The sequence below is a fragment of the Carcharhinus amblyrhynchos genome, chromosome 20 (assembly GCF_965287045.1).
Source record: "Carcharhinus amblyrhynchos chromosome 20, sCarAmb.v2.hapA, whole genome shotgun sequence".
In the NCBI taxonomy this organism is placed as follows: domain Eukaryota; kingdom Metazoa; phylum Chordata; class Chondrichthyes; order Carcharhiniformes; family Carcharhinidae; genus Carcharhinus; species Carcharhinus amblyrhynchos.
Genome location: NC_137343.1, coordinates 26,840,821 through 26,868,007, shown reverse-complemented (window position 1 = coordinate 26,868,007; position 27,187 = coordinate 26,840,821). Strand labels below are relative to the sequence as shown.

General features: G+C 39.6%; 1 protein-coding gene across 3 annotated transcripts in view; it reads left to right on the top strand.

Annotated features, from left to right (window-relative positions):
• Positions 1–27,187, top strand: part of LOC145355861 (lysine-specific demethylase 2B-like) — a 173,091-nt gene that overhangs the window by 128,035 nt on the left and 17,869 nt on the right. Inside the window, exons 13-16 of one of the 3 annotated variants that reach the window (XM_080208294.1) lie at positions 8,337–8,561; positions 16,765–16,908; positions 19,586–19,672; positions 26,228–26,491. In XM_080208294.1, the coding sequence (XP_080064420.1) occupies positions 8,337–8,561; positions 16,765–16,908; positions 19,586–19,672; positions 26,228–26,491 (720 nt within the window). Of the gene's footprint in view, positions 1–8,336; positions 8,562–16,764; positions 16,924–19,585; positions 19,673–26,227; positions 26,492–27,187 lie in introns of all 3 variants that reach the window. The other 2 variants (XM_080208293.1, XM_080208295.1) reach the window with 2 other exon arrangements.

The window sequence follows — 27,187 nt, the reverse complement described above, 5'->3', positions numbered from 1 at the left end:
TGATTGAGCCTCAGATAGTTGCTAGAGGGAATGATAAAGTTGTTGATTGGGACCAAAGACAAAGGCTTTGATTTTTAGAGGAAAAATTTGCTCATCCAGCATTGAATGTTGACAATTTAGAGGTAATGGAAAGAATGATTGAGTATTGAGATACTGCAGTATTTGATACAGAATCTTTTTGCAATATGGTTTGCTGACATTATTATAACTAACTTCTACTATGAATGCGTAATCAGAAATGGTCAATTTTTTAATAAATTAATATTAACTTAGACTGGCATTAAACAATGCAAAAAAACTGATGAATCTGGTAACTTACCATTATCTGAATCAAGAGCACGGTATTTATGATATATTTACAAGTGTACAGATAGAAGTCTATTTTATAATGATCCTTTTCATGGCCAATTTCAGAAACAAAACAGACAAGTTAACATGCAGCATTAGCTGCACCTAGAATATTTGAGTCAGGAAGTTGCGGTTTCTTGAAAATAAGCTCATTTTAGTGCTACTTTCTTGTTTTGCCCATGATGTGCTGAACTAAGGGCCCTTGGCTCCTCATTAGGGTTACTCAATTTAAAGGAAAAAAAGTTTTATTTAGATAGATACATGTCTTTACTTGAGGCATATCATTTTATTGTACCTTCTTGTTTACCTTACTCCACCCATAAAATATATTAAGTGCTTCTTCCAAATGTTGCTCAATATGGAGAAACATTGATTCATCATTTGGGGGAGGTTTCCTTGCCCATATTTCCTTCTCAAGATTGTTAATGAGCTTCAGAGTCAATGCTGAGGGCCCCTATGGCCCACTCCTCCTCCAGTGTATGCCATTGTACTGCCATGTCCAACTTGACAATGGGACAGGACATAACCAGGGATGGTGATGGCAAAGTCTAGGGCACTGACAATAAGATATGATTCAGTGAATATGACTAACTATTAAGTCTTCATCTCTTTCTCCTCTTTGGAAAGGTTCTGTAACAAGTGTTGCATGACGTTACGGCTTCTAGGGTGAGTGGATGGAAAGTGTGTCGTACTTCTGTTTCTGATGGCCAACATAAATTGGGGATCACAGAATTACTCTGTCTTATCTCAGAGGAATGATGCCTGTTGTGCTCAAGAACAGCTCCTTCCTTGCTGCCATCAGACTTTTGAATGGACGTACCTCACGTTAAATTGATCTTTCTCTGCATCCTAGCTATAACTATAACACTACATTCTGCACTCTCTCCCTTCCTTCTCTGTGAATTGTGTGCTTTGTATAATAAGACATAAGAGCAGAATTAGGCCACTTGGCCCATCAAGCCTAGTCCACCATTCAATCATAGCTGATATTTTTCTCATCCGCATTCTCCTGCCTTTTTCCCCTATAACGCCTGATCCCCTTATTAATCAAGAACCTATCTATTTCTGTCTTAAAGACACTCAATGACCTGGCATCCACAACCACTTTGCTCCACGCAGCAAAGAGTTCCACATATTCGCCACTCTTTGGCTGAAGAAATTCCTCCTTGTCTCTGTTTTAAAAGATCGTCCCTTTAGCCTGAGGTTGTGTCCCCTCTTTCTAGTTTTTCCTACTAGTGGTAACATCCTCTCCACGTCCACTCAATCCAGGCCTCGCAGTACCCTCTAAGTTTCAATAAGATCCCTCCTCATCCTTCTAAACTCCAACAAATACAGACTCGGAGTCCTCAAGCTCTTCATTCCAGGGATCATTCTTGTGAACCTCATCTGCACCCTTTCCAAGGCCAGCGCACCCTTCCTTTGATACGGTTTTGTGCACAAGAAACAGTACTTTTCACTGTATGTTTGTACATGTGACAATAAATCAAATTAAGTTTCTCCTCTGTATCTTGCTGGGATAACTTGAGATGTGAGAAGAACTTTGATAAGTCTGGCCTCTTGAGCCTCAAAAGTTGCATTTCAAAAAGATGTTTGAATTGCATTTAACGTGTAAAACATTGATATACATCGGAGCATGCGGTGGAGTGCTCAGAAAAACAATTTAAGGTGGACATCAGTATTTATAAGTGCAGGTACTAAAAAGAATGGTATAGGCTCGAAAATTAACCTCATAGCACCTAAATGCTGTGGTGAGAAGTTTTGGCGGTGTTTAAAAAGTATGTGCCATGCGAGTTCAATGTATTTCCATTTAAACAAAGAAAATTACAGCACAGGAGGCCCTTCGGCCCTCCAAGCCTGCACTGACCATGCTGCCTGACTTAACTAAAACCCCTTATGCTTCCAGAGATCATATCCCTCTATTCCCATCTCATTTGTGTACTTGTCAAGACGCCCCTTAAAAGTCTCCACTGTGTCCTTTTCTACTACCTCCCTTGGCAACGAGTTCCAGGCACTCACCACTCTGTGTACAAAATCTGCCACGTACATCTCTTTTAAAACTTTGCCCCTCACACCTTAAACCTATGCCCCCTAGTAACTGACTCTTCCACCCTGGGATAAAGCTTCTGATTATCCACTCTGTCCATCCTCCTCATAATCTTGTAGACTTCTATCAGATCTCCATCGCTCCAGTGAGTACAAACCAAGTTGCTCCAACCTCTTCTCATAGCTAATGCCCTCCACACCAGGTAACATTCTGGTAAATCTTTTTTGTACGCTCTCCAAAGCTTCCACATTCTTCTGGTAATGTGGTGACCAGAATTGAACACTATATTCCAATTGCGGCCTCACTAAGGTTCTATAAAGCGTCAACTTGACTTGCCAATTTTCAAACTCAATACCGCGGTAGATGAAGGCAAGCATGCCGTATGCCGCCTTGACTACCTTCTCCACCTGCATTGCCACTTTCAGTGACCTCTATGCCTGTACACCCGGATCCCTTTGCCTATCAATATTCCTAAGAGTTCTGCCATTTATTGTATATTTCCTATCTGTATTAGATCTACATATCTATATTAGATCATACATATTCAGAAAAAGAATGTTGTAATAAATTGTATTTCACTGTGGTAATTCGATTTATTAGTGTCACATGTATTAGTACACAGTGAAATGTATTGTTTCTTGCGCACTATGTAGACAAAGCATACCATTCAGAGAGAGGGGAAACGGCAGAGAATGTAGTGCTACAGTCATAGCTAGGGTGGAGAGAAAGATCAACTTAATACAAAGTAGGTCCATTCAAAAGTCTGATTTCAGCAGGGAAAAGGCTGTTCTTAAGTCAGTTGGTATGTGACCTCAGACTTTTGTATCTTTTTCCCAGTGGAAGAAGGTGGAAGAGAGATTGTCTGGGATAGGGTCCTTAATTATGCTGGTTGCTTTGCCGAGGCATTGAGAAGTATAGACAGTCGGTGGATGGGGTTCTGGTTTGAGTGATGGATTGGGCTGCATTCACGACCCTTTGTAGTTTCTTGCAGTCTTGGGAAGAGCAGGAGCCACACCAAGCTGTGATACAACCAGAAAGAATGCTTTCTATGATGCTTTGTGAAAATTGGTGAGAGTTGTAGCTGATATGCCAAATTTCCTTGGTCTTCTGAGAAAGTAGAGGCATTGGTGGGCATTCTTAACTATAGCGTTGACATGGAGGGAGCAGGACAGGTTGTTGGTGATCTGGACACCTAAAAATTTGAAGCTGTCGACCTTTCTATTTCGTCCCCGTTGATAAAGTTAATGTTGGTTACCATCATGTTTGCACAAAGAGCTGTTTTTCGCAATGGCATGTTGCACGATGATTAGAGAAACAATGATTAAGCATTGATGTGTTAATTTGCTAGAAAAGGGTTAATGAAGAGTCAACAGTAAAGATGATGGGTTGAAAAAGTAAAGTTCTTGAAGTTCAAGAAGTTCAAGCCTAAATTAACTGGCGGAAAAGCTAATAAAAGATCAGCAATAAGAAATGTTTAGATTTTAGTTGTCCAAAGTAAATCTATTCCAATAATTGCAATCAATCTGTTGAAACCAAGTCATGTTTGACAACTGATTTTTGTTTGCTGGTGAAAGCAATATGATAGATATGGACTATATGGATTTTCAAAAGGCAATCAATAAAGTGTCATAAAGAGGTTCGTTGGAAAAACTCAGATAAATGGTAGAGGCATTGGTGGGCTTTCTTAACTATAGCATCAAGGGAATGTGGAGGCACAAAAAGAAAGTTTGACTGATAAACTGAAATTTGTATTAGTAGACGTGTGTTGTTTAGACTGGGAAAATATTGGAAATTACCCCAGCACTCAGTGCTAAGTCTAGACTGCTTTTGGGTGATTTCGACTGAAACAGGAGCCTGCATCTCAAAATTAGCTGATGAGACAAAATGAGAGACTTATCAAGTAACGAGGAGGGCTGTAGGAAAAGATACTGGATAGGTGGAGTAGGCACTCAAGTAGTAGATGCAATTTAAAGTGACAAATGTGAGTTATTATATTTCTAGGCAGAAACATAAGAAATAGAAATACTCACTCAAAGAAAAGATGTTAGTTGGTGAAGATGAATTGAGAGATCCAGGGATTTAAATAGATAATTTCTTGAAAAGTGAGCACCTTTAGATACAGCCCAGTGACATTTGGGATATATATATTGACGTAAGACTAAAGAAGAAATGATGAATTTGTACCAAATGTTGGTAAGGCTACATGCTGCCATGTACTTTTCACATATGCTGATGGCAACCAGCTCGACCTTATCACCATCTCTTGCACACCTCCACTAAATTATCAGCTTGCTTATCTGACCAACATCCAGTACTGAATAAGCGAAATTTCTTCCAATTAAATATTGGGAAGACTGAAGCCAATGTTTTCTATCCCTGCTCCAAACCCTGGTCTGTAGCAAATGACTTCAATCCACTCCCTGACAGCTTGAGATTAAGCCAGTCTGTCCACAAACTTGGTGCTACATTTGATTCCAAGTTGCATGCCAACCTCATATTTGTGCCATCACCGAGACCACCTACTTCCACCTCCATAACATTGCCTGCCTTCACCTTGTCTCTGCTGATCGGCAGCTGAAACCCTGATTCATGCTGTAGTTGCCTCTAGACTTGCTTATTCTAATTGGCTGGCCTCCCATCTGTAAACTTCGAGTCATCCAAAACTGTGCTGCCTGAGTCTTACCTCTCAGAACCACCCTGTGCTTGACCTGCACTGGATCCAGGTCAAGCAACATCTTGATTTTAAATCCTCATTCTTGTTTTCAAATCCCTCCAGAGCCTCACTCCTGCCTATCCCAATGGTCTTTTACAGCCCCACACCCCTCCAAGGTTTGTGTGCTCCTTAATTCTGATCACTTGTGCATTCCTATTCATGATTGCTCCACTATTTGTAATCGTGATTTGGAATCTACCCACTCCCATCTCTCTGCCTCACTTTCCTCCTTTAACACGTTCTTAAACTCGACGTCCTTGACCAAGTTGTGGTCATCTGATCTAAGGACTCCTTAAGGCACTTGGTGCTACAATTTGTTTTATAATGTTCCTGTGAGGCACCTTGGGATATTTCCATTACATTAAAGGCCCTATGTAAATACAAGTAGTTGCAAATTCACAATTAAGGATACTGTATATAGTTTTGGACGCCACCATAGGAATAAAATGTAATCAGAGGTTAGGTTAAGTTAATCTGAGCATCATGAGCCAGAAACCAGTGCATCTTTTTTTAAAGCAAACATTGGATAAATATCCAAAGCAGGAGAAGATAAGACTTTGAGAAGGTAGTAGGCCTCTGAGATTTATGTTAAAATAAGCAAGGTACTGTGGATGATGGAATCTGAAACGAGAACAGAGGATGCTGGAAAAACTCGGCATTGGAGAGAACCAAAGTTAACATTTCGAGTCCTTAGACTTAGAAACTGGAGAAACTGCAGCAAAAAGTAAGAAACATTAAGAACAAAAGACAGGTGGTTATGGTGTGAGGAGGTGGGGGTGGGGGGGGTGGGCGAGGTTGGTGGTTGGATTAAGGTAATACATGTATGGGATTTTTTTTAAAAGTGGAATTTAAGATGAAGGGGGAAGGCCAAAATCTAAACTCAACGTTGAGACCCAAGGGCTGCAACATGCTCAACTGGGATTCATGTTGAGTTGTTTGACTAATACCCTCCTCTTGCACTGTAAATCTGAAATGCTGTTTGTAAAATTATACTACATATTTTTAAGAATCTTACTAATTGGTCTCCCATGGTGTTATATTTTGGTAGTTTGGGTCCATAACACATTTGTGATGTTTATATGCAAAGTTAAATATATTGCGTTTGATGCGTGCTATCCCTTTTAAGGCAATTACAATACACTCACAAGGAAGTGACCTGATTACACATCTGTGAAAAGGAAAACATGAGAAAGCCACTTGCAAGGTTGACAAGAATTTAGTAGCTATGGGCTTTTCATAGCTGTTTATATTTATATAAATACATATAACATATTTATAACACTGAAATTAGGTTGTCATGACTTCATTTTATGCTTAAAGCTCTCTGTTGAAAAGCGTGACGTACGTTTAAATGAAACCTTTTTTTTTGTTTTAAAATTGCATTGCAGGCAGATTGAAGTATACAAAGCACTTTGCATTCTTAAAGCACTTTTCATCACACCAGCACATCCCAAAGCACTTTGTCGCTAATGAAGTATCTTCGAAGAATAGTTACTGTTGTAATGTAATAAGCACCACAGCCCATTTGTACACAAGCAGTTGACTATTTACATTATGTGCATACAACACAATGTTCCACAGAAAGCAATCTGATACCGGACAAGTATTTTTTCTATTGGCTAGGACACCAGGGACACCTTCCCTGCTGCTGTTTGAATAGTGTATCAGGATTTGTTACATTCAGTTGGAATTGCCAGTGGGGCCTCAGTTTAATGTTTCATCTGAAAGCCAGCAGCTCCAATATGCAACATTCTTGTCAGGTGTTAGCTTAGATCTTGTGCTGAAGTCTGTGTATTGTGACTTAAACCCACAGTCTTCTGCTTCAGAGGTTGTCATGTTGATAAGTTTGGAAATATCCAGAATTCATATAAGATGAGCATATTTAAAATTAATTAGGATGCTATTTTTGGTGCATAGGGAAAATTGGCAAGGAATCTCCCTGGACACAATGGAGATGGGTAATAGGGAAGGACTGTGACATGTAATTAATTACTTATAATGCCTGAAGAGGATGAAGGCACCAGGAAAGGAATTTGAGCCAGGTGGCAATCCACCTGGGGCAGTGTGGAAAGACTGTAAAGGCAAAGAGGGGGATAAGAATTCAGAGAAGGGATCAAGCAGACTTGAATTCTCATTAATGGCAGGCCCTGTGGACAAAAGATGGCTGATCATAGTGTCTTATCTCTGTCTTGCTTAACCTGTCCCTGATATGGTACAACATACCATCTTCTTTCTTAGACTTAACTCTCGTGCCCACTTCTCCTTCATTCCTTTCACTTGGCTCCATTCCTAATTGTTTGAAAGCAGTCAAAAATATCCAGCCATGGATTCTATTCCTATTCCTATACAGCCATTTCCTAAGTCCCTGAAGGATTTATACTTGGCTCCCAGCTCCTCATTGTGTTGTCACTTGGTAGCATTAACTGCAGGCATGGAAGCAGCTTCCGTGTGTATGTGATCAACACGAGGTTCTACTCTGACACTTTATTTCTCCTAGAACCAGCTCCGTGCAGTCTGACTGCCTCTCAAGTAAAGAAATTGGGCAGGAAATTGCTTGCAGTTAGGTGTGACACAGGAAGTGTGTTGTGATGACAGGAAATGTGCACAGTTGTACAGTTTTTGTTAGACTTATTGATGAGCATTTGAGAAGGAAAGTAATGACAGCTAATGTGAGCTGGATATCATTCTGAGCCAGGGCTCTATCCCACACAAGAGAGTGAATTGATTCAATGTGGTTGTTAACTCATTTAATGTGTATCCCTCAAAGTGAGTTTTTTGCTGAGAATGATTAAATTTACTTTCCCAAAATGTGAAAATAAGAGATTTTCAACAAAGAATTACCATCCAGCTATAAAATTCTTGCTTTTAACTTCAAGCAACTTTGAGGGAAAAGGAAAAGACAACTACAAGAAGAAAATAAAAGAATTTTTAGACTCCCAATGGTCACTTGCTGCAAATTTCTAATATTTGCTGCACTATTATCATTAAATCTTAGAAAGTAAATTATTTTAGAACGTCATATTTTCTCACTGTCTCATGAGAAATTGTCAATCCCAATATTTCAATCTGATAGTAAATTTGCTAAGTGTTATCATTTGTCGTGATGTTGAAAGGACAGTTGGTCTCCTTTCTTGTGTTATACTGAATTTTGGTACTTCTGTGTACAGGCTCTGGGGAAGAAACTGATCTGAGCATATTTAGCTGATTTGAGTGATTTTTTTTTGTTTACAGAATAGAGCAGTAGGAAGGCCAAAAGGAAAGCTTGGAACCTCTGCAGCTGTGAAACTCGCCGCAAACAGGGCTACAGCTGGAGCGCGCAGGAGGAGGACAAGATGTCGAAAATGCGAGGCATGTCTAAGAACAGAATGTGGCGAGTGTCATTTCTGCAAGGACATGAAGAAGTTTGGAGGACCAGGGAGAATGAAACAGTCCTGTATCATGAGGCAGTGTATTGCTGTAAGTCACAACATCATGAAACGTTTCCATTTAATACATTTACAGGAAACGATGCATATGATAGAATTTTTGGGCTGCTGCTTTTGGTTAGCAATATTCTTACAAATCCTGCCCGTCCAAAAATAGCTCAGTGTGCCTTTGTACATTGTTTGAAGTAAAGAGTATTTTGAGCACAATAAAACATTGAATGAGGAGCTCCCGGACTATTGCACTGTTCGGTCAATGTGAAAAGGGGGCGTTTAACTCCAGATCAGGTCTGGTGTGACTCTGAACCGTAAAAAACAATAGGGTTTCAACAAATCACCTAAGACACAGCAGGATTATAGGCACACCATCTAATCATCCACCCTGTTCTGATTAAGTTAGTTAATAAATTGTTAGACGTTCAACTTTAAAAGAAGGCAGCCAACAGTAGTATAAGTAATCATAAATGAAAGAAGTGAATCTGATGGATCGCTTCCAGTGGTAGATTTTAGTATTACACTTCAGAGGATGGGATCATATTTTCTCACTAGATATTTGTCAATTCCATCTGCATTGTTAGATTCAAGGGAAATACCTCATTGATGTTTTGAAATATGTGAACTTTTTATTCGTCAACAAAACACCTTTTTTGTCAACACATCGTAATTGTCGGCAAGGTGGCACAGTGGTTAGCACTATTGCTTCTCAGCGCCAGGGATCCACGTTTGATTCTCAGTTTGGGTCACTGTGCAGAGTCTGCAAGTCCTCTGTGTCTGCGTGGGTTTCCTTCCACAGCCTGAGTGACATGCTGGTTAGGTGCATTGGCCATGCTAAATTCTCCCTCTGCGTACCTGAACAGGTGCCAGCGTGTTGCGACTAGGGGATTTTCGCAGTAACTTCATTGCAGTGTTATTGTAAGTCTACTTAATTAGGATAGTCAGCTTGGCTTCGTCAGAGGGAGTTCATGCCTAACAAATTTGATTGAATTTTTTGAGGTGGTGACTAGGTGCGTAGACGCAATTAGTGCAGTAGAGGTAGTTTATATGGATTTTGGTAAAGCCTTTGACAAGGTCCCACATGGGAGACTTGTAAAAAAGGTAAATATACGTGGGATACGTGCACATTATAAAATACTTTGCCATTTGACAAAGTGGATTCAAAATTTACTCAGCTGTAAGAGACAGAGGGTGATGACAGAAGCTGCTTTAATTACTGGAAGCCAGTGTCCAGTGACATACTACAGGGATCTATGTTGGGCCCCCCTATTATGCGTCTTTTATATAAATGACATTGATGATTATGTGGGAGGCGGGTAGGATTAGTAAATTTGCAGATGACACAAAGATTGGACAGATGGCTAGCAGTGAGGTGGAGCGTCTTGGACTACAAGAAGATATAGACAGAATGGTCAGGTGGGAAGATGAGCAATAGATAGAATTTAACCCTGAAAAGTGTGAGGTGATATTCCTTGGAAGGAGTAATTTGACAAGAAAGTACTCAATGCATGGTAGGACACAAAAGTTCTGTGGAACAAAGGGACCTTGGCGTGTTTGTCCACAGATCTCTGAAAGTGAAAGGGCATGTTAGTAGGGTGGTGAAAAAGGCATGTGGGAGACTTGCCAATATCAATCGAGGCATTGATTACAAAAGCAGGGAAATTATGTTGGAGTTGTATAGAATTTTGGTGAGGCTACACTAGAGAGAGTACTATGTGCAGTTCTGGTCGCCACATTATCAGAAGGATGAAATTGCACTAGAGGGGAACGCAGAGGAGATTCACCAGGATGCTGCCTGGAATGAAACATTTATGAAGAGAAGTTGCATAGGCTTGGGTTGTTTTCATTGGAGCAGAGAAGACTGAGGGGTGACCTGACTGAGGTATACAAGATTATGAAAGACATGGACAGAGTGGATAAGGAGTAGCTGCTCCCCTTAGTTGAAGGGTCAATCACGAGGGGACATATGTTCAAGGTGAGGGGCAGGAAGCTTGGGGGGGGAAATGTGAGGAAAAACTTCTTTATCCAGAAAGTGGTGATGGCCTGGAATGTGCTGTTTGGGAGGCTTGCCTCGTATCCTTTAAAAAGTACGTGGATGAGCACTTGGCACGTCTTAACAATTGGCTGTGGGCCAAGTGCTGGTAGATGGGATTAGGCGGGAGTTCAGGTGTTTCTAATGAATCAGTGTGGACTCGACAGGCTGAAGGGCCTCTTCTGCACGGTATGATTCTACTTGTGACACTGATAAATAAACTTTAAAATTAATTTTGTGCATTGTTTTCTGAGCTGTTCCGCAATACTCAAAATATTGACTGAATTTTTTTCATTAATCCTTTTATTATTTGATTTGATTTATTATTGTCACGTGTATTGGTATACAGTAAAAATGTTGTTTCTTGCATGCTGTACAGACAAAGCGTATTGTTCATTGAGTACATGGTGGGGAAGGATAGGAGAGGGTGCAAAATATAGTGATACAGTCATAGTTAGGGTGTAGAGAAAGATCAACTTAATATAAGATAGGTCCAGTCAAAAGTCTGACAGCAGCAGGGAAGAAGCTGTTTTGACCCAGATTTCAAAGCTGTACTTCAGACTTTCAACTCTGGCCCCTCAAAAACTCAATGTAACCTGTTCAGTTCAAGTGTCTGAGACCTAATGGTGTTTTAAAAGCAACATTTGCCCAAAGTATATTTTATCAGTTAAATGTACAAAAAGTAGTGTTTGTTCGTTATCAATCTAAGTGCTTTTCCCATGAAAGGGGAAGGAAACTCCAACAGAGTACATTTTGTTCCACATAAATTTTACCAGTTCTAATCAATACAGAAACCCTCTTCTAGGCTGCTTTGGTGGTGTAAAATCCCTGAAAACCACCCTAATGGCTGGAATACAGCATCCAGAAATAATTTCATCCCCAAAATGCTGAATTCAAAAGTGTTGCATGGCTCTGGAAAACATTAATACAGGTGCACAGTACAAGAACATTAAATCTCAAATAAATTCTAACCCCACAATTTGAAGATAGTTATTAGGAACTAATTACATATGGGAGTAAAATAAAGAAATAACACTCACTTAACAGTAGGATCACCACATGAACGAGAATCTTTCTAAAGATGCTTTATTTAGCTCCAGAAGTTTGGAAAGTAATTTCCTCTTCATCTGCAAGTGAGCCATATTGTTCTCAAGTTATCATACAGAATCCCTACAGTATAAAAGGTCATTAGGTCCATCGAGCTTGCACTGACAACGATCCCTCTCAGCCCCTAACCCCGCAACCCCATCTTTGCTAATCCCTCTGACACTAAGGGGCAATTTTAGCATGGCCAATCCTCCTAACCCGCACATCTTTGGTCTGTGGGAGGAAACCAATGCAGACACGAGGAGAATGTGCAAACTCCACAGTCACCCAAGGTCAGAATTGAACCAAGTTCCTGGAGATGCGAGGCAGCAATGCTAACCTTGTGTCAATTTCTGGAGGCATCATATTGCATTTTTATTTTGCCTAGAAAACCTTATCCAACTTTAGAATGAAAATAAATGATGAAAGTTATTGTAATGAATTTAGTCAGAGTGTTGTAAGCAAATTATGAGAGGCCAAAACTCAAAACATTATTAAGAAGACAAATGAAGACTGCTGATAGTTTATGCAGTAATGTGTAAGTGAATTGGAAATTTATCGGCTGTCATGTAGCCATTTCCTACTCTAGTTGTTCGCACTTAATTGAATGAACTCTTTAATGCTTAGCTGCTTAGAAGGCATTAAAGCTCGGCATAGGTTGCAGTTAACCTTCTGTTATTCTTTATAAAATTGTGTTGCAAGAGCCATTTTCGCGTGACTTTGATCTTAATTTTCAGCCAACCTGATAAGAACCATGTCTCCAATGAACCCTACAATCTAGTATCTGGATTTTTAAAATCTTCTAATGTTAAATCCACATTACTGTCATATTGTTTCATAAGCCTTCAAGTGATTCACATGTGCCTCTGTGATATATTCAGAGCAACAAGTTTTTTGACTCCTAGTGGGGGGGGGGGGGGGGGGGGGGGGGGATCATGGCTGTACTGCATCTTCTCGTGCATTATTCGCACAAGCTCAGTTCCAACATCGGTCACTCAACAATCCCCTTGAGAAGATCCAAGGTAATATTACTTTACCCCGACTTCCCACAGCAATGGATGTTGAGGCTGTTTGTCATACCCGACTACTTTCCTGCTGAAGATCATTGAACCGTCACGATGAGGGATTAAACATTGGAAAAGCTTGTATAAATCAGTGCAATTGTTGTTCCCCTGCAAATGCTACAATTAAATGAATATTAATGTATAAATAATACACCTCCTACTGTTTACTCATCCTTTCTGTACTTTATTTTTTCTCTCATTTTGCCGTTCACTAATAATACCGTTCCCAGCCTTTGTGGTACTAGTTAATTTTAGTTGCTCAAAGTGGGGCTGAAGAGACCTCTGCTTTCCCTCCCTCAAAGTAGAGATCTGATGGTTGGATTTTCCAGAAGGTACAGCTATTTTTGCTGATTAGTAGGAACTTGAATAGTATTAAAATCTCCATATAGATAGCTAACGTTTTAAAATAAATTTGAACTTCCAGTTAATAGCTGAAAGAATGACATGGCACAATTTCATGATTTAAGACTTTTACCATCACAAAAGACTCAAAATGCAAATGACCAACTTTAAGCAACTTTAAACCACAAGAACGAACATTCCTATTCTTTTAGCACAATTGAAAACACACTTCACAAATATATTTTACACTGTCGTTTAAATGGACATTCAATTTTCCTGGAGCCAATCCAAGGTGATTTTTGGTTCTCAAGGGTTAACTTCTGTTCTTTTCCTTTCTCAGACTGGGAACTTTAACCCAGAGCTGTTTTTCACAGATTTCTTTCCTCTGGTGCAAATTAAGCAAATCTTGTTGCCTGATTTTAATTCCTCGTGAATTTGGCCTTTTCAATCTGCATGTGAGGTCTAACCTGCATTTCCTTGTGATGAACCACAGTGCCTTGCTGTCGTAGCCGCTGCTCCTTTCCCCAAGCCTGGGAAACTCATCTTGTCTGAGAGTTTTCAGGATATCTAGGACCTTTCCCCTCTCAAAGCCCATCAAGATGGCATCATGAATCGTGGGGGCTTTGTACCCAGCTACCCTTGAGACTACAACTCTCTTCTATCTTGCAAGTAAATGGACAGTTTTTAAAGCAGTTGTTTAAATCCTGACGTGCTCAACACTTCTCTGGGACCTGCAGTCTATCCACTGTTAGCAAATGGGATGCTGTCATTGTCGTTTGAAGCAGCTTGCGCACTCTTCCCAGTAATACAATCTGGGAGCCCTTTGATCTTTAGCGATCAAACCATTTAGACATGCTGTCAGGCAGACTGCAAAATAGGTAATAAGTAGTAGTCACGTGAAAAAATGTGGTTTGATTAGGAAGAGCCAGCATAGGTTTCTAAAAGGGAAGCAAAAGAGCATCTTACCCACAGCCTATACCTGTAACCTCCACATATTTACCTCGCTAATTCTCCTAACCTGCACATCTTGGGACACCAAGGAGAAATTTAGCATTGCCAATCCACCTAACCTGCCCATGTTTGGAGTATGGAAGGAAACTGGAGCACCTGGAGGAAATCCACACAGACAGGGGGAGAATGAATTCTGTTCAGAATTGGCATAAAATTATTATGGAACATACCTCAATGGATCTCCTAACCAACATGCTCCAGTCCAAATTGGATGCATTCTGGAAAGTATGGGACCCCTACCTCAAATATACAGGTTCCGTAATATCTGACCTCCTACAAGGTTTTCCATAGGCTATGTAACACTGCCTGTGACGTACTATACCTGAAGGTGTGCACCACTTTGCCATGTTCTGTAATTTTATCCACTTCCCCCCCATCCTGTTCCTTGTCTTTTTTTTTGTATAGAGTGCCAGATGTACTGAACATACTGAACCAGCTGGGTTGGCTATCTCCTGTCTTTTTCTATATTTATATATGGAGTAATGTTCAAGCTGTACTGTACCAGTTTTGAGGGTGTATTGCTTATTTACAAAAATGGAAAAAAGTTAATAAAAAGATATCTAAAAAATATATATAATTTGTGATTTGGACTCTGCTTTCTACAGCAGGCAGGCAATATTAGAAGACCTACGCTTCTTATCAACCAAATTTAAATTGTGCATGTTATATGCAGGGTGTTGCATACAATCTCCTCATTACTGCTGGCCTATTTTGGAGATAACACGGAATGCCTACAGTACGCTCCTTATCGCTCTGACTGATAGGAAAACACAATGCTTTTTGACCATGTATTTCAGGCTGAATTGCGATTTGTTAATAATGGGAAAGAACTATGCACAGAAGCATATAAAAAGGAGCAACTGCCCCTTTAATATTTGAACAATTTCCTGACCCCCTGTGGGCACGAGCCAGTAGGCCCAATCTAGACTTGAGAATTCTCCATGAACATGTAATTAGGTTAGTTTCAGGAAATTGCATGAGGTTCACAATATGCAGTCTTGGCAAATGCAAAGTTTGCTGTTCTCTGATTCCAGTCATTTTGCCCAGGACCTATGTGCTTATTTTAATTTGTGTTTTCTATACTACCATGCATTTATAGCACGTGGTCACAACAAAGCCAGAAAGACTGCCCAATCCATTAAAACTCTAATTGTTTAACCTGTGTAAATAGTGTTCAGTAAACAGGAATTTGTAGTTAAATTGGATAAATGGGATCAAATGTTTGTACTGCCACACTGGTTATATTCCCTTGACATAAATATTAAATCAGGTGCACAAATGGCACGAACATTGATTTTAAAAATGCTTAGCAGCATTTGGACAGTAAGGCATTGCTACGAAGTTCAGTTATTTGATGTATGAAGCTGTGTCAGTACCCTGATAAAATACTTTAAGCAATTGGTGCATTTTGAATATTACTGAGTAATCCTGCTAAAACTTCATGCCTGTTTATAAAGGGAAGTGGTGGGAGTATAGCAAAATAGTATTGATACATTTAAAGAAAAGGTAGACAAGTTATGAGAGATAATAGAGGGCTACACTGATAGATTTAGATGGGAGGAGGCTCAAGTGGATCTGTTTCTATGCTGTATATCAGTGAGAATGTTCTGTTTTGAAATTGTTCCAGAAGGTTAATTTCGCTAAAACTGAGATTACATTGAATGCACTGTGATCATGAATGGTAGGAAATAGCATCAACAGACTCTCATCAATTTGGAACATGTCGAATACATTCATAGATTGCAGGTGATTTTGTTCTGCCCTTGCTTTGGATCCTGTCTCAGGCATGGCATCTCTTACAGCAACCACCTATATTTATAAAATGCCTTTAACGCAGTAAATGAAACAAGAAACAAATGTCATATGAAAAGAATTAATGACTGCTGTAGTTAAACGGGTAGGTTTTGATTTTGCTTTCGAAGGTGGAGAGATTGTTGGCAAGTTGGAAAACTGGAGATATTCACAGTAAATGAGGAATTAATGCAGAGTTGGAAATGAGCTAACACACAGAGCCTGCGGACATTGTAGAAGTAAATTGGCATGGAGTTGTGGACACTTTGGTAAACAAAAGCAGGAATTGTTAATTTCAGTTTATTTTTAAGGGGGAATCAAAAGACGTTGACTAGAGCAGGAGTGATAGGGGAGTGGGGATAGCATCGGGAGCCACTTATTAAGCAAGCCCAAGGCTTAGAAAGCCACGATGATGTGGGCCCCATGTTATAAGAACATAAGAACATAAGAAATAGGAGCAGGAGTAGGCCATCTAGCCCTTATAGTTTATTGAACCTCCTCATGTCTGAAATTAAGAGTGCATCAGAAGGAAGGAGAGCCAAGTGACCGTCTCTGCCAGTGAAGATGAGATTTTGTAAGAATAATGTATTATTCAATCAGACAGATCAATGGCAAATACTAAATACTGAGTCGGGCAATGTTTTTATAAATTTGGAGAAAAATCTCAGCAATATACTGGAGGAAATAGAATTAACTCTGAGATTTTTTACAAAGAGCTTTGGAGTGACTGCAGACTCAAGATTAAGACATTGTGCAAAAGTAATTTTAAAAAAGCAATCATGTGTTGCAACACACTTGCCCCAAATGGTTTATGTACAATTTTAGAAGTAGCATGGACTAGGAATAACTGCTGTAGGTTATGATGGCATGCTGACGTATCACAGATGGCAGTTTTATGATGTTTATTTTCTCTATAGCCGGTCTTGCCACATACAGCAGTCTGCCTCATTTGTGGAGAAGCAGGAAAGGAAGACACTGTGGAAGAAGAGGAGGAAAAGTTTGATTTCATGCTGATGGAATGCTCAATTTGTAATGAAATTGTGCATCCTGGCTGCTTGAAGGTAAAGCAGTTAAAGGTAATTTCTTTCCCTTCATCTCATAAAAATGCTGACTCCTGCTGGAATATTTTCCTTCATATTTAAAACAAATTCCAGCAGGCCATCAAATAGATTCAAAGGGAAATTGGAGGAAAGTGATTCAAAAGAGTTATCAGCATGAGAAAGAAGTCTGAAGATATTTAATTATAAAATGAAACTCTTTTGAATAGCAGTCTCTAAATTGGACGTTTTGTTAGTATTTAGCCTGAGATGATGATGGAACCTCATCAAAAGTACAGTGGTTAGCACTGCTGCCTCATAGTGCCATGGATCTGGGTTTGATTCCTGGCTTGGGTCACTGTGTGGAGTTAGCACATTCTTCCTGTGCCTGTGTGGGTTTCTTCTGGGTGCTCCAGTTTCCTCCCACAGTCCAAAGGTGTGCAGGTTAGGTGAATTGGCCATGCTAAATTGCCCCTCAGATGCCAGAGTGTGGCAACTAGAGGATTTTCATAGTAACTTCATTACAGTGTGAATGTAAGCCTGTTTGTGACTCATAAGAACATAAGAAATAGGAGCAGGAGTAGGCCATCTAGCCCTTCGAGCCTGCCCTGCCATTCAATAAGATCATGGCTGATCTGTCGTGGCTCAGTTCCACATTCCCGCCCTCTCCCCATAACCCTTAATCCCCTCGCTTATCAAAAACCCATCAACCCGCGTCTTAAAAATATTTAGCGAGGCAGCCTCCACCACTTCAACGGGCAGAGAATTCCAGAGATTCACCACCCTTTGAGTGAAGAAGTTCTTCCTCAGCTCCGTTCTAAACCGCCCCCCCTTTATCTTGAGGCTGTGCCCCCTAGTCCTACTGTCCTTTCTGAGCGGGAAGAGTCTCTCCACCTCTTTCCTATCCATCCCATTCATCATCTTATATGTAACAGGTAATTTCTTATCTGTCTCTCTGCTCCTTCACTCGTCTGCTCCAGCAAACAATGGAAGGCTTCACCGTGTGAGCACCTGATAATTAAAGCCTGCTCCCCCACAACTCCCTGCTATCCACTCCCTTAGAATTCTTAAAGCGGTAGATACAAAAAGCCTGCAAAAATGCTTTTAAATGATTTAAACAGTTCTACAAAGTAAGTTCTTACTACGAAAGTGCTTTAAACTTATTTAAACAGGTTTTTAACAGGTAATTTCTTATCTGTCTCTCAACTTGTAAGTACTTGCATTTTTAGAGTACAGTTAATGTTGAAATTTTTCCTAATGTACTTTGTTGTCATGAGCTTAAAAGAGCAAATGGATGCCATCCTAAGATAACCTAAATTTTATGTTGGACATATTTTAAAGCAGTGTCAGAACTCATCCGTTAAACCTAGAAATGTTATTCTATCATGGTTTATAATGTCAAATTATATTTTTTATATGTTGTATATTTTGATGTATTTGATTATGTATTATTTAATTTGTTAAATAAAAGCAGCAGAATAGTTTTACCTTTTGTAAAATGGTTGGGATAGTCAGTTTAGTACTGTTCAGTACTGCAGCTGAATGCTTGGTGATTAAAAAGTCTTCATTAAGCCACATTACATAAAACTACAGGTTTGTGAAGTATTCTGATCAGCTTTGAATGCTGCACATGCCCCCAGCTGTGAACTGAGATTAAAACAATTCTCACTGCATATTTGAGCATGGGTATTGTTTTCTGGATTAGGTCTAAACCGAATGATCTGAATCTTGTTTGTGAAGTTGACACCTCCCCAGTCCTGGTAAAGAAATTAATTCAAAGCTGATCGATAAAAAGCTTTTATCGATGTAAGACATTCTGAAGAAGGACGTGAGATTGAAACACATCTGACTTCTGTGTATTAAATAGAGAACATTTTAGAAACACGTGGTGACTGTGAAATCAGCACTGTGTATCACATCATAGTCACCCAGTGCCATCACTTAATCATGGCTTTCAGCCTAACAGTCTTAACTATAAAGAGCTAGCTTGAACAGATTATAGAGTTACCTAAGCTAAGTCCCTTCTGAGGCACTTATCACTAGTTTCAGTTATAATGCAGTGGCCAGTTGTAATTTTATGACCATGAAATACCACAGGAATTCACAAAATGTCATGTCTCTGAAACTACACAATCAAAAGTTCCTCATCATTTTATTACATTTGAAAATGACCACAGCTGGGATTTTCCAGCCATGCTCACCCCAAGGCCAGAAATTCCTGCCCAGGGTCAAAGGACCTTTGCACAGTTTGCCGAATTTTCTGTCCCACCCGATACGGTTCCCCACATGGTTTAAGCTCCCAGGCAATCCACACCTTTGCACTCATCACCCTGCCCTTTCTAATGAAAGGGATTAATGCAGTACCATTCATACCAATAATGCAAGGCTACATTACTGGTGACTATAGTTCATGATTTTTGAATAGATCTGTTATTGAAATTTTTATTTAGTGACCTCCTATTTACAGTTTTTTGTCAACTTTTTATGAGCTTTATGCCAAAGCTTCCAGCAAGTCAGGGAATGCCAATCAGATTAATGTTGTCATTGTATGATGCCCTATATACAGAATTACTTACCAGTTGCCATGTGTATTTTAATTTTAATCATAAATATTGTTTTGTTCCTTTGTGCTGCTGAAGAATTATCTGTTTATCAGAGTGGACTTTTAATAATGGTGTTAACTTCCTGCCCTGGTTATTAGGTACAAGATGGAGGTGGAGTTGTCAATGAAGAGCTTCCAAACTGCTGGGAATGTCCAAAGTGTAATCATGAAGGAAAGACAGGGAAAGTAAGTTTTAATTAAAGTTTTCTGTCCAGGCCATTTACTGGGAGGGTCACTATACGTTGACGTTCAGCTGCAGTCACTAGATAATGATGAGGGACCACGACCTCTCTTTCCTCCCTTCATTGTCTCTAACATTCAGGTAAATCATAGGAGTCTCATCACCACTGTAACAAGTTGGCTTACTCAGCCCAGACTAAGAATTAAAGCGGGAACTTAATTATTTCTTGATGACCTGGTGCAAGCTACGTGGTTATGTTTACAAACAGGATAACTGGGGGAGGCACCGTTTTGAAGGAAGAATATTTTGACAGGGTTTCTTTTTTTTTAGAAACTAGGAGTTCTTTTTGTCTCACTGAATAACTCTAAAAGAAGTCTCAGTTGAATGTTAGCATAAAGCAGCTGTCTGCATCGTACCCCCGCCCTGCTCCAGTCCAATTCAACATGAAATTATTCAGCCAATCAACAAATTGTCTTTAAGTGCTGTGGAAAATGTAGTTCATTCCATCCATGTATAGTCATAGGTTGTTGACATTTAAATTAGGCACCTAATTATGTGATATCAGGTGCGAATTGATGACAGTACATTGGTGTCACAATGCATTATGGAATATAGAGCATAACGACATTCCCAGGTGTTCAGCAGTCAGTTGCCAACTTCAGCCTGGCCATAGGGTTGAGTGCCAAACAATCTCAGACGATGAGCAAATCTGCTCATTGGTCAACGCACACATGTGGACTTCACTGCTGCTCATTCTGTGGTGAATAAAAGATCTGGAACATGGTTCTCTTTCAGCTAAGTTTTACCTGCTCCGCGACACACCATGTTCTGTCATCATGTATGTCAAGCTCATGCACTTTGTGAATACTTGCTTTGTCAATCGCTAGCTGACAGTATCTGGCACCGGACATGGAATGGAATATGTATGTACATCTGTTGAAGCTAATACAAAGCACCATTGTGGCCACAAAACACAGAATGAAATATGTCCAACAGTGCCACAGGGTCAGGGTGTCATTACCAGAAGATTGGGAGCAGGTTGACTGTTCTTTCTTTCAGGGAATAGTGCATGCCAAATTAAACTTGAAAAGAAAATGTTTTGACACAGGTAGATTTGTGGCAGGAATAATTTTCTTTTGGCTGTGACAGTCTCTGAGATGAGAGCAGTGGAGAATGAGGAACCAGTTGATGTATTCTTTAACAGGGTTTGCAGTAATTGCAACAACCATATTATGTATTTTTTTGTTGCATAATCTGGGATTTTGGGAATGCAGGCATGATTATATCAATTTTTCTGTGAAAGTGGAAAACCAATTGTTTCCGTTGCAGTACACAAAAGGGAGGTTGGTTGCGATTTCCCATAATTAGGGCTATTATTTTACAATAACCAAATAAATCAAGTTTCATTCCTTTTGTATGGGAATTATTGATACTTTCAGACTGTGTTCTGCAATTCTGTCTACTTTTTCAAAACTAGCCAGTAGTGACTTTGACTTTAGGAAGGTGTCTGATATTCTTTATTACAGCATGATAATGTGGTTGTGTTTGTGAAATTTAGGGCTTATCCACTTATCCACTAGAAACTGTTCAAAAAAAGAAAGCAGGGTAATAATTTTATTGAAGTCAGGAACTGAATTTCGGAGCATAATTTCTCCACAAATCACTGCTCAGACCCCAACTTGTTCTGAATGAAATTTTGATAATTTTCAATATTTTCTATAAGTGGCAGATTTATTTAATTTTCAGCTAATGAAGTACTGTGCAATGCAGTTGTTAGGGTATCAGATCAGAAACCCCAAGATATATTATGAAGCCAGATTAGACCCCAACAATTTTCTATTTTGGTATTAGTGTGAGGATAAGATGTTGCAGTCCTAGAGTGATCCTACTGACAAACTAGGAAGCTTTTATCAAACAAACTTTATTTAACAGCATAGTTTAACTATAACAAATGAGTCAGCCTAACATTTAACAATTGAATAGTACTTAAACATGACAAGATACATGTCTTAAATGCTAATTTAGCGATGTGAGTTCCCATTTAAGCAATATTCCTCTTGTAGACCTAAACCCCCCTCTTTAAAATTAGATACCAAAACACAGGCATACTTGCTGTAACTTAGGTTAGCAGCCCGGAGCTTTCAGAGAGGTCTTTTCAGAGGGAGAGCTGCTGCTTTCTTGTAGTGCAGGCAGTAACTCCCTTTTGTTTTAAAAATAAAACTGAAAATAGTATTCCTTTCCTGCATTTAGCCCTCCCATTAATCACATGACTCTCTGTCAATCAAATGAACCAGAAGCCTACTGTGAAACCCCAGGGGAGCCCCAGTAAACACAAATGCATTACCTCTGCTTAAACAAACACTCCATGTTTACAATGGATATTTATCTTGTTCTCCCAGTCACTAATTTAAAGGTTTTCCTAGACAAGTTGGCACCTGGCAGAACAGATCTGAACACTAAACATACCCCTTACATGAAACATGATATAAATATATTTCTTAAAAGCACAGTTTTGTCTCACAGTCCATGAGTCCCAAGCCCATTTCTCCAAGGATAGTAAGAAACAGAAAGGAGCAAAGGGGATTCAGTCATTGAATGACTTGATGTTGGTAGATGAGAAAGATCTTTTGAAGAGATTGTACACTGGACTTCAGAGGTATGCATAAAATGTGATTCATAGATCAGAATATCCTGTTTAACTGCCCAGTTGGTCAATATACAAGTGCAAAAATATTGTTCCCAATAATAGTGCTTTTTACACCAATTATTTCACAGTTACAGCATTGCCTTCTGTCCCAACATAATAATTCTGGAGTAGAAGAAATAAGTACAGTTTTCCAATTTGGATTACTGTAATGTGGAGTTGATCTCATGGAACAAAACCTCATTGAAACAAATGATGGAGATGTGCACCATGATTATCCAAAAGGTGACCTTTCCTTAGAACTGTGGTAATGCCAGTTTTGGCCTAGCTACTAAGAGATCAGTCAGATCAGCAAGGACTGATTCAGTCTTTTGATTTGCCCCCATGCTGTTTTCCCTGCAATGTTGTAAAAGCTTCTAATCACTGTCATTCGGAATTTGCTAAGCTTAATGCATTTAAGCTATGCCATGGTTTTCTTCTACAAATTGCAACAATATACGATGCAACTGAGCAAATAACACACAAAGCGAACCGAGGAAAGGTGGTGGACGCTCTGATAGCTCAACTGAGTTAAGCAGCTGAGGAGATAAAACAAAAGAAACTACAGAAGCAGTTTATAACTGGAACAGTTACAGCTTCAACAGCCAAACAGGCACAATGGTATTGGCATCCTTTAATTGTTCTTTCTATGTAGTAAGCAGGATCAGAATGTTCATACATTTTGCAAGGACACATTGGCCATCATCACTAAGCATGCTGTAATTTTAATGGAATCTGTCTTTTTACTGTAAGCCAGCCAGAAGGAATGAGCTATCATTTACTTTCATGTTTTTTGGTTAATTCTGAACTCACATGACCTCCTGAGTTTTTCAAGATAGAAAAATACAATGCATTGTTTCAGATACATGCTGATGAATATTCTTTGCTGATAACATAGCAGATAATACACCGACATTCTCTCTATAAGTAAAAGAAAAAAGCTAATGGGAACTGATTTTAAAACATAGAGCCACTGCAGTGCAGAAGAAGGGCATTCGGCCTATTGAAGCTGCACTGGTAACAATCCCACCCAGGTCCTAAACCTGTAACCCCATGTATTTACTCTGCTAGTCTCCCTGACACTAAGGGCCAATTTAGCATGGCCAATCCACCTAACCTGCACACTGCTGTGGGAGGGAACTGATGCAGAAGCAGCAAACACATACAGACTCCACACAGTCACCCAAGGCCAGAATGATACCCAGGTCCCTGGCACTGAGAGGCAGCAGTGCTAATCACTGTGCCACAATGCCAGCTCAATGCATGTCAAAAAGAATTAAACAAAATAAACACTTTTACAACACTGGAATTCACTTTAATTCTCTTTATTGTTCTAGCTATCCTCTAAGGTGGATCCTCTAAGAATCCACATGGATTCTTCCCTGAACTTTTTCGCTACATGACCCTGTACCTTTTCTTTACATACCTCAAGACATGGATGTCTCAGTCCCTTGTTCAGGCTGTCAGTAGCTACCCAACTGCCTTCTCATAACTTTCCAAGCTAAATCTGCTGACTGTTTTCTGCCACAAGGCTCTATGAGGATCACTGTACATTTCTTCCACAGGCTGCAAACTAGAGCAAATCTTCTAGCTGCTTTTCCCTCTTGAAATCAAAACTCCCTGCTTCTGTCAACAAACACAGACAAATTAAACAAAAGAACCTTCTAATCCAGGCTCCACAGGAATCGATATCTCTTTGGTAATGTGGCATGCTTTGGGATCTTTGAAACTAAAATGCAAAAGAATTATTTTACCTTGAGCACAACTATTTCATTCTGCAACCTATACAAATAACTTATATTGTTAATTGAGTTTTTGCACCTTTCTCCAGACTCCCATGCTCCATTACAAGCTTAGAGATGGATCGTTTATTGTTCAAGTTTTTTCACTATCAACTCTGACTTTGCAAGATAAACACAGGATATCTTTTAAATAAAATAAACCTGGGCTTGGTTGAGTATACTTTCCTCCAGTCACCACTACTCTATAGTATTTAATCTCTCAACAGACTTGCATTCCATGTTCTGCTCTGCAGCCCTGTATCCCTTTCAACTGATTGGAATTAATCCTCCCTCGGTTACATATTTTCACTATTGTTTGCTCCTTGTCTGTTTCTAAACTGCCCTAAACCTAACAATATCATAATTAGCATTTCTTAGCTGTCCCCTCCCTTCATTCCCCAGGATCAGATCCATCATTGTTTCCGTCCTTGTTGGGCTGGAAAGATAAAGAATGTTTTCTTGTGAATATTTCCAAAATTGTTCCCCATCTTTGTCCTCTACACTATTATTTTCCCAGTTTATGTGAGACTGATTAAAGTTCCCTATCATTCATCTATCGACGTTGCATCTTTTTGTAACGTGCCTGCAAATTTGCGCCTTGCTTTGGTGACTTATGGTACCTCATAATAACTCCTCCGTTTTTTCTCATTTCTAACTAAACAGATTCTATATTTGAACCATCAGATATGTTGTCTCTTTCCAGTCTGTAACAATATCTTGACTAATGCTGCCATTCCTGATTTTCGGCACCTGTCTTCTCCTATCCCTCCATTTCTCCCTTCCCTATCTTCTGAATAATTTGCAGCCTGAAAAAGCATTAAGTTCCCGATTTCCTTGTTTAAACCAAGTCTCTGCTATTGCCTCTATATTGTAATCCCAGTTTATGATTGTAGTTTCCCTGCCTTGTTTATCACATCTACTCATTTACACACAAGTAGTTCAGACCTGTGACAGTCTGTGTTTCCTCCTTACATGCTCCCCTCCCCTTCCTTGTCTTAACTTTCCTGTTTTTGAACTATTTCTTATTCCAATATTTTGTTTTGTCACATCCCCTATGTACCTTTTCTTCTCCCAATCCTTCATTCTGGTGCCCCTCTTCAGGCCAAATTAGTTTATACTCTTCCCCCACCATACTTGAGATATTTGTCCAGATGTCCCCCTCCCCTCCTGACCGCCCAATATATCTTATGCACTTACCTCCTTCTGCCAAAGTGGCTGGGAGCTTTAAACGTACCCAGTTTACAACAGCTGATGTTGTAAAAGGGGGGCATGGTTCGCATTCGCCAAAGCTTCTGCACTGAAGGGACCTCAGGAGCAGCTACACTGCGCACTTCTCAGGAGGCCCATGTTGAGTGAGAAATGTGCAGATCTAGACCAAGTTAAAAGGAGCTGAGTGGCAGTCTGCTCCACTCCACACCACTGAAGATTCTAACCCTGTAGGAACCAATCCCTCCCTCCCCTGAGCTAGTTCCAATGTGTTTGGACTCTGAAACTATCCCTATTGAGCCATTTCCCTAGCCACATGTTAACCTGCCTTCTCTTACCGCTCCCTTTGCTCTCTAGATCATGATATTGGGAGTAATTCAGAAATGTTTTGAAGTCCTGCTTTTCCAGGCTCCTGAAACTCAGATTACAGAGTGACAAATCTCTTCCTTCCTGTGTCATTGGTTCCAACATGAATTGTGACTTCTGGCTGTTTCCTTTCTCATGCGGATCCACACCCATTTTGTGATGTATAAATTATACCATGGATCACTGTACTTGTATCATTGAGTATGTATATGCACATATTCCTGATATAAAGTAGTGATCTTTTAAAGATTATTGGGGGGAGTTTTCCCGTCCTGCCCGCCACTAGAATCGTAGCGGGCAAGGGGCGTGGACCATGCCAAGGTCCATTTATCTCGGGTGGGATTTTCCGGTTTTGGGGCAAGTATGGCTGGAAAATCCTGCCCTATATCTGGTATTAATTTCTGCTCTGTTATTTCAATCAGTGTGTAGGCAGAGTAAAACTATTAAGCATAAACATTACAATGACACCCTAAGACACGAGATATAAAGTTGTATCTGTGTTTTTTCTTCTTCTGGTCTATAAGCAGAAAAGAGGGCCAGGGTTTAAGTATGCCTCCAACCTCCCAGGTTCACTACTGAAGGAGCAGAGGCAGAACAGAGAACACAAGGACTCTGCAGAGACGACCAAGAAAAAGGGAGACCGTGAGGAAAATTCCAAACGGAGATCAGAGGAGCATCCCAAGAAAAGATCCGATGACTCTGTTCCAAGGAGGAAATCTGAGGATGGGCTTGTGATGCGAAAACGGAGAGTTTTTGATAAAACATCTGAGCCAATTGCCAGAAAAAAGGTGCAAGAATAAAAACTGAACAATTGATAAAGCAGATTCATATAGACAGGATTATTGATGAATGTGCCATTATTAAATAACACTCATCAACTTGTGCACCTATTTAAGATTGTATCTCACGAGATTAATTTTAGTGTTTATTTTATTACAAAAATTCAGAACCTCATCTAGTAATATTTATTATTTGCAAAAAGCTGATCAAGCTTTTCAATGAAATGCACTGATTTATAGGTCAGTAAGATCACTATTGATGAACTCCTGATTCACTGCTTCTCTGTACCATCCCTGCCTGACCTGCCATTGTTCATAGCAGAACCAGGGCAATTGGCAAATATAAATAGGCACAGTCTGCATTGTGACCATGATTATTGGTCTGAATAGAGGAAGGCATTATTCCCTTCTCTGACAGTTTTTTCTTTAGAGTTCCCATATTAGCTTATGGCACTAAATGTGGAATTCACTGCTCTCCTATTCGTGACTCTTTCTGTGCCTAATTTATCCCAAGTTTTCTGTAAATCTCCACTGCAGACTCCAAATCCATTGTTCACTGTTCAAACTGTTATAAAATCTGGTTATCATTCTAGAATACAACAAGCATTATTTGGTTCTTTATGACGTAGTTATATAATTTTTTTTGTTGCATATTGTTTATTTATCAATGTTTTAGTGAAGTATTAGAACAATCTAAATGTGTGA